At 38.1% G+C, this 8,013-nt stretch overlaps 2 protein-coding genes across 3 annotated transcripts; one reads left to right on the top strand and one right to left on the bottom strand.

Annotated features, from left to right (window-relative positions):
• Positions 1-4,264: 4,264 nt before the first annotated feature.
• tfpi2 (tissue factor pathway inhibitor 2) lies at positions 4,265-5,943 on the bottom strand. 2 transcript variants are annotated; one of them, XM_010774643.1, is made up of 5 exons: positions 5,820-5,943; positions 5,462-5,635; positions 5,004-5,183; positions 4,586-4,759; positions 4,265-4,357 (listed from the first exon to the last, which is right to left on the bottom strand). In XM_010774643.1, the coding sequence occupies exons 1-5, from the start codon at positions 5,890-5,892 to the stop codon at positions 4,275-4,277; spliced, it is 684 nt and encodes a 227-aa protein (XP_010772945.1). In that variant the 5' UTR covers positions 5,893-5,943; the 3' UTR covers positions 4,265-4,274. The 2 variants fall into 2 exon arrangements, with proteins under 2 accessions (XP_010772945.1, XP_010772946.1); XM_010774644.1 differs by having other exon boundaries at positions 4,575-4,759.
• A 1,142-nt stretch (positions 5,944-7,085) lies between these two features.
• On the top strand, positions 7,086-7,925 carry gngt1 (guanine nucleotide binding protein (G protein), gamma transducing activity polypeptide 1). Its single transcript, XM_010774645.1, has 3 exons — positions 7,086-7,124; positions 7,259-7,357; positions 7,569-7,925. Exons 2-3 carry the CDS (start codon positions 7,262-7,264, stop codon positions 7,692-7,694), a joined length of 222 nt encoding a protein of 73 aa, XP_010772947.1. The 5' UTR covers positions 7,086-7,124; positions 7,259-7,261; the 3' UTR covers positions 7,695-7,925.
• Positions 7,926-8,013: the final 88 nt, after the last annotated feature.

Genomic DNA, 8,013 nt, shown 5'->3' on the forward strand with positions numbered 1-8,013 from the left:
AACTGCTTTCTGTAGAAGCTGCTGCATCCCGTCCTCAGAGTAAATTGCCAGAAGCGCCGACACTTCCTCATCATTCCACCGCTCCGGTGTTGTAGTACGTGTGGTCATAACTGCTTTAAAGTACAAAAAAACTACTCGCTCAGGTGTGGATGTGGTTTTGTAGCGAGGAAAAAAATGGCTGCCTAACAAAACAAATTCAGAGTCTAACGGGGCATGGTTTGCAATTCGCCCAGCCAATAGAAATAGAATAGAAATTGGCACTCTTTTATCACCAGGTTCGTACCACCTCTCTAGCAGGGACTGAAAATGGCCAAAAGAGTTCCCGGCACTGACTAGTCCCGACGGTGTGAACGCGACATTATTGGTACTAACGGAACTAAAGAACCAAAGTACCAGGGAAACTCCCGCGGTGTGAATGCGGCTAAGGAACTTGAGCATCTGAAGTGTACTTTTGGTGTACTTTCTGGTTAATAATGTGGCCTTTTTGGCAGATTAACTAAAGGTGTCCGGCTGCTGTGGTGGGGAAAGATGAGGCTGAACTTACAATGGGGTTTAATGGAGACATGTTTAAAGTTGTTGTCACTTCATGCCCTCAAGAGGCATTTTGTTTAATTTTTTTACTTAATTTATTTTAATTTTTCAAGCTACGAGATGTTTTCCTACGTTTCTCATGAAAAATTATGTCTCAGGAATTATGGCAGATTTAAAAGAAAATATGAAGGCAAAATTAAATCTATCCTCCACTCTGTGACATCAGGCACTCTAAATCTGAAGAAGGCCTCTTTACCAAGGTCTGAACAATGTTTAATATCTCTAAAAGTACGAATCAGATTTAAAAGTTGTGTTGCACGAATAATGTCAGAAAGATGTTGGAATGAGGTTTCTGAGTGAAAGTATGAAGGAGCAGTTGCATGAAGATTGTTGAAGTCTGAAGAGTTTCTCCATTGACTTCCATGTTAAACATTTGATGAATTATGGGATGTATCTCTGGAATTATGAAAGTTATGAATAAGAAAAGTAATAGCCATCGATTCCCGACCGAGCATTCCAACTAAAATATGAAGTCGCTTACATTTGTATGCAGTTTGTTACCCTGGTGACCAACTTCTATCAGCAGATTGTGTCTTTAAACACAGTTGTACTGCCAATTAAATGCAGCAAGAAGTTAATTGTGAATCTGAAGGGACAAGAGATCAAATACAGGATAGGAAAGCAGAAAAAAAAACATATTTATAAAGACTAGACAAGCTTTTTTGCCGAACTTATGTGTTTTTCAGGATCAGAATTGATTTGTCCTACAGAGGGGACATTTACATTGTTACAGCAAAAGTGAAGATAGAGACAAACTAAATAAAACACTCTATTAGAAAGGGCTACACATAATATTTTAAATGTTTTTTATGGTAGTATGGTGATCTACTGTGTCCTGTCTTCCTCCCCTCTGCATAACATCCCATCACCAGTAATAAACACAACGCAGAGTCCCAGGGTGTTCAGAGAGGCTACGGGACATTGGGTTACATAAAGAATAAAAATGGCTATTTCAATATATTTAGTTTTTGGTTGAACTAGTAGAGAACCCATTATTTAGTGGACGCGAAGAATATATAAAGGAACATATATACCTCACCTTTATTTTCATTTAGCACCAACTTCTATAAACTGATCCAATCCTGTTACATTTGCTGAGAAGTTTTTATGAGCAAAAACAAAGTTACCCATCAATATATTGACCAGGCTGTTTTGTCTTATAATGTCATAACTGAAATGGAAACATTGATTTCCTGTTTCTGGCATTGGGGACACAGGCACATTATTTGAAAGATTTCTTGAAAGCAAAATCAATCAGCTTTGGGTACTGTTGTTTTTTTAGGAAATACCGTTTGATTTTTTTTGTCAATTACTGCTTGACCATCTTCCAATGTCAGTTTCCTTAAATGAGAAACACAAGAAGAGTTGGCCACGTGCCAAAAAGGAGAGGGACGTTGTAAATAGTGAAGCTGGATCTCCACCCGAGGGTTTTTATATTCTCACACTGCCAGAGCGTGAGAGTACTCTGAAGGCAGCACTCACTTCAGAAAACAGATCCACCCACAGACACTGATTGTAGTAGAATATATTGTGCTGAGTCAACACCTGAGCTGCATGGCGTGGGCTGCTCCAATATACTCCAATTCTCTGTGTACAGGCTGCAACATCTGTTGTTTCTGAAGTTCACTAGTTTGATGAAAGCATTCAGAAAACGATTTACTTGAAGAGTTGCTTATTTAATGTGTTTACAAATACCCATGTACCTAAACCCCAAAATAGAAGTATCGGATGTGTGGTTTTGGTTTTGTTAGAGATGTACATCTGCCACCAGGGGGCGTCCTACAGTATGTTAATGTCTCTTAAGAGCAATATATGTTCATTCAAATGATAAAATTAGCTTAGTTTATGTCCAGAAAGTATTTAGTAGTTAATAGACATATACACATACCCTCTTTTAAAATGAGTATACTTAAACAAAACAATATTTCCGTCTGATAAATGGTCAAACATCCTACATCAATTAATCTAATTTTGTTAATGAGAAGCATGTTTCAATGTAAAGGTCCATTAATCTCCATCGAGGGACAGAATTATCCTGCCTAATGCCCTGTATCTAATAAAATAACCAGAGCAGGAACAATTCATCTCGAGCTCTCTGCAGTACAACAGATCTTCTGCGGTCAGTATCATATGCCATCCATTAATGGTCCTAGAAAGACATTTGTTATAATTAAAAGTTAACCAACTGTGTCCTTCTGTACCATTTCAAACATTCGTCATGTCATTGGTGATTAAAATACACTGTGAGAATATGTTACTGCAAGGTTTATTTATACCTAACAAAAGATTTGTTACAATAATATTCGTAGTAGATCATCATGTTTAATTTAATAACCTATCGCTGACCTGTATCAAGGATTAGCTTTGTCTAACCCTTTAAATATATATCAATTGTATATTTAATGATTGAAAAGTTGCTGTAGTTAAGAAAAGTTTACCTCAAAGAGCAGTATGTCACAAAAGCTTAACCTCTATCCCCAAAAAGACAGAGAAGTTGAGAAGGATGATATCCTCTCTTATGTGCCTATGATTTAGCTTTGGTTCTTACTGTAATAGCAAAGGTCCTGACCAGATGTATTAGCTTTTATTGCTATTTATATCCAAGATGGATGGGCTAGCAATTTCCTTTTATATCTTCCATAAATATTTATTGTCTGAAAAATCACACAGCGCAACATCTAATCTATTATAGGATGAAACAGAGCAGAGATTTAGGCCAGTTCTGGAAACAGAATACTTTGATTTAATAGCATCGTGACCTTAATATGGTTCTGTAGCAATTTGATTTATCCTGAAAACTGGTAATATTGATCAAAGGGAAGACACATTTAATAAGTGAGCATTGCAGAAAATCGGTGCATTCATTAGCTAACTATGCTTTGTGCATGCGTGCATCCCATTCACACTTATAATGGTGTTTAATTCAATATATTTCCACTGTCATTTGTGAAAACATTATTAGGAAAACCTGCAGTTTCCACTCTAAACATGCAGAAACATTCTTATGAACCTGCCACGGTCACGTTCGCTCATGATTGCTTTCTTCCTGATTTAAGGCTATGCTGAAGCGACGAGATACGCCTGAGTGCCTGGCGAAGTTTAACCAGATAAGAAGACAGCAGCATTAGTAAGGAATGGAAGAGGCCTGGAGATACACTGAGCGTGACTGTGAGAAAGGAAGGAACCAGAGAAGCCTGTTTTCTTTCTGGCTGCAATGTTGTTATGCTTTGTTTAAACTCATAAAGATATACCCCCTGGAGGTTTTATGCTAAAAATGCTCCCTTTGAAGAAGTTATAAGCAACACATTTTGAGTTCATTTTTAAAATAACACAATCGGCAGAATTCAAGTACAAAAAAACACCACAATATTTCATAAAAATTTGTATATCTTTATAAAAAAATGTGCTTATAAAACAGTAAATGTTCATCGTCATAATGTATTACATTACAAAACATACATAACATACATACAGTATCAAAAAACACCATCAGGAACATTAGTGCAGTAGTAACAACCTTCATATAAATCACATTTGAAATTGCTCATATTACAAATACAGTGGAAATGTGCCCCTACAACTCTTAGTCACAACAAAGAAGAGCCGGTTAAAAATAGTCAGTTTAATAAATGTTAGTTTCCTTTAAGGGCTTGTCCGAGTCAGAGTCCTCGAGCGTCAGATATCTACGCCTGCAAGAAGGTGATGCGATTATTTCTGTTCCGTCTCTTGCGGCGACCTTTGACTTGGCTTGTGAGTTTCTTGCCTCCTGGAAACAAAAAAAACTGATTAGTGTGATCACCTATAATTACAATTCCTTTAATTCTTTTCTCATAATTCAGCAAATTCAAGAGTAAGATCTTCCTTGGTTTCCTCTGATGAAGACATAAACTTAGCAATATAGTTGGCAATCCAAGTCATTACTACTTAATTAATTCTGCAAACCTTCCTTGTATTATCGTCTTCAGTTCACTGCATGCATTCACCTGTTACTCACTTCTAGCACACACGTCCATGCAGCTCTGCCTCGTGACGAAGTTGTTGCTGCTCCCTCCGCAGCCTGAGTAGATGAACTCATCACACATCTTGGTGGCGGTGTTGTAATAAAACCGAGGAATTGAAGCAGAGCAGCTGCCTTTGTCCAGAGGGTCCAGGCAGAGCACAGGAACACCTGAAAAATAAGACACAAGACATAAGACATGGTGCATCACAAAGGCATGGAAAAGCCCTTTTTTCACACACAGTGAATGCATTAAGTTCACCTTGAATGTTCTTTCTTTCTAAACATTATAGGTCAAACTGTTGTAATGCAATCATGTCTTGTATCTTGGTTTTCACGCATGAAGAGATGGATAAAGTGAGTTTCACTCCAGGATTACTCAGTGGCAGAACAAGTAAACAAAGTGTATACTAACTTTTTTTTGGACTGCAGTACTCCTTGCAGGATGTGAGGTCTCGGAAGCGATTGGAATTTCCCTGGCATCCACCGTAATAAAAGGGCTCACACTGCATGGTGGTCATGTTGAAAAAGTAGCGGCTAAAGAGGGCCCGGCATGTTCCCTCCTCTTTAGGGAACCTGCAGATTTGGGGAACCTCTGTGAAGAAGAAGAAGAAGAAGAAGAAGAAGAAGAAGAAGAAGAAGAAGAAGAAGAAGAAGAAGAAGAAGAAGAAGAAGAAGAAGAAGAAGAGCCACATTTTAGGTTAGGATCAGAGCATCCTGAGAAAAACTCAAGTATTGAATAAATTATACTTTAATATAACTTTCATAGCAGTCAATTACACTATCATATACAATACAAAGAGTAAACCACATCCTTTAGCAGATATTTAATAAGTTACAGAATTGAGCACCATCATTACAGTGAGAACCTACTTGGGATTCTGAAACATGATTTCTGGCACTCCTGATAGCTCCTGAAATTATTGGCATTCCCCTGGCACCCTCCATAGTAGAAAATCTCGCACTTTTGGGTGATAGTGTTGTAGTGGTAACGCTCAATATCCGCTCTGCAAGGTCCCTCGTCCACTTGAAGGAGACACTTCACAGCTGAAAGCAGCAAAGACATTGTTGTTTAAACACGAAGTAAAGAAGCTGTGCGTAACGGCCGCTAAACTGGCGATCCGTAGGTCTTACGCAGCCAGGAGGTTATGTTATGGACAACAGGACTTTAAAGTGTTAAAAAGAGTTTCGAAAACTACAGAAGAAACGATAAAACATGTTGTGAGCTTACCTTTTGGTGACAACGCTAACACGTTGTAAAACGAGGAGAACAGTGTAAACAGCGCTAATGTGCAAAACTCCATTGTGCAACTTTTGCTCTAACTCCAGACTTTTCCGCTTTGACGACCATCCCAGCCACATCCCTTTTTATAGCTTTGTGAAGTGTTTCAAACCATGGACTTGAGGGGCGGGGATTCAATGACTCATTGAATACTTCATGTTAACCCGAGTATTGGTGATGAATTCACTCATTGACATCAGAGACTCGTTTTTACGTTGTAATAGTGCGTATATTTTGTGACTAACAGCGTATTCCTCACAACTAAAACCAACACATGGAGACAAGTTTAATTCCCCTCGGTCTTCACTGGTCCCTGAGTAGGCTATGATGATTATGATGGTGATGATGATCTTGATGATGTACACAGTAACCCCAAATAATCTTTGTAATTTTTCCACAGACTTTCTTTCATGAAACCCCTTTTATTGCGTTGTTTTAATGGATAGACACTCTTGTGAAACATTAACATTTTACTTGTCTGATTAATCCTGCCAAGTTCCCACCATTACCCGTCTGACTGGATCAGAGGCACACACACACACACACACACACACACACACACACACACACACACACACACACACACACACACACACACACACACACACCCTGAAGGTTTCACAGTCGCCTCCGTTTCCAGCCTTGTGCTTTATATGTTATTTTCTTTTACCTAATAATTGCTGCCGCCTTTTACATTATTTAAAGGAAACAGTAATGTCTTGCAACTTTAAAATGTTCAAAGTACCCATTCCTTAGACTTGAAAGCAGCATTATCTGTCAATTTAGGTAAAAATGTATGATAAAATATAGCTGTTTGGTTTCAAATATGTGCATCTCCCCACTTGTTTATTGCAGGATGTTAGAACTGGCGTGCAGTCATGAATAAAATGAAGATGTGCATCCACCTTGACAGGTGAAGGCTAATACAGATTATCCTTCTTATCAAAGGGACCTCATACATGAAGCAAACCAGTAACCCATTTTATATGAGAGAAAACAGAATAAAAAACAGCTACATCTAAATATAATCTGCAATATACAGCTTCTTGTTTTACTCAAAACAGACACCTGTGTCATTAGTTGTCCTGTTTAAAAGCATCGGACACTGTCTTGGTCATCAGAGGGGCCTTGTTTTAATCAGATTAGAGGATTAGGATTGTTTCTGCAGATTACTTTATAACCCAGATTGAGGGAGAGGAGAGGGATTCTTCAACTGGATTTCAAGGGAGAAGGACTGCTCCTCGTTAAGCATCCGTAAGTGAATTTCTATTCCATAAATGTACGTTTTCTGAAACATGTGAGTAAGAATCTTTAGAGATCTTTATCTGTGTTTATAAATGGCAGTGAGGATTTGGCAGAAAATTGTTTCTTTTTTCTTTTTTTCCCAGAGAATGCCATTCATAAACATAGAAGACCTGACAGACAAGGACAAGGCTCTAATGGAAGTAAACCAACTTAAAACTGAAATAAAACTGGAAAGGTGGTTGGTAAGTCTTTCCCCCTTGATATTATGTCACTGTCTTCATGTTTTTTAAAGACCTCAGTAAAGACATTTAGTTGTCAGACTTTAATCCTTGACAAGCAAAAATGTATAATTGTCAACCTGTTTAAATGCAATTATACAAACTGCAACTCATTCTACCAGGATTTGCTATATGACTATAACACTGTCTCAACCCCTTTGTCTGTTCACTTTAGACATCTAAGTGCTGTGAGGAAATCAAGGCATACATTCAGGCTGCAGAGGAAGAGGACGTCCTTTTCAAAGGCATTGCAGAGGATAAGAATCCCTTCAAGGAAAAAGGTGGCTGTGTCATCTCCTAAACTGAACCTGAGGAGCTTTTCATATCTCAGATTAGCACCAAAGAACATTCTCCTTCCCCCTCATAAAATGGATTTGCAGTCTGAGAAGACTTGAGGGATATAATAAAAAGAAAGATATTACAAAAGTTCCCATGTAAACTATTCCCCCTCTTCTAGGAGGATGTATAGCCTTATAAAAGTATTCTTTGAAAAGATGCAATAAAAAAAGTAGTATTTGGCATGGTTATGTAATCCTTCTCTCTCATGTGGTGCATAGTCTGGGAGAATGGGCCCATGTGTTGTGTCATATACAGAAGCAACTGTCATTAAACGAGCTTGT

Source organism: Notothenia coriiceps, unplaced genomic scaffold, assembly GCF_000735185.1.
Source record: "Notothenia coriiceps isolate Sejong01 unplaced genomic scaffold, NC01 NC01_scaffold00014294, whole genome shotgun sequence".
In the NCBI taxonomy this organism is placed as follows: Eukaryota; Metazoa; Chordata; class Actinopteri; order Perciformes; family Nototheniidae; genus Notothenia; species Notothenia coriiceps.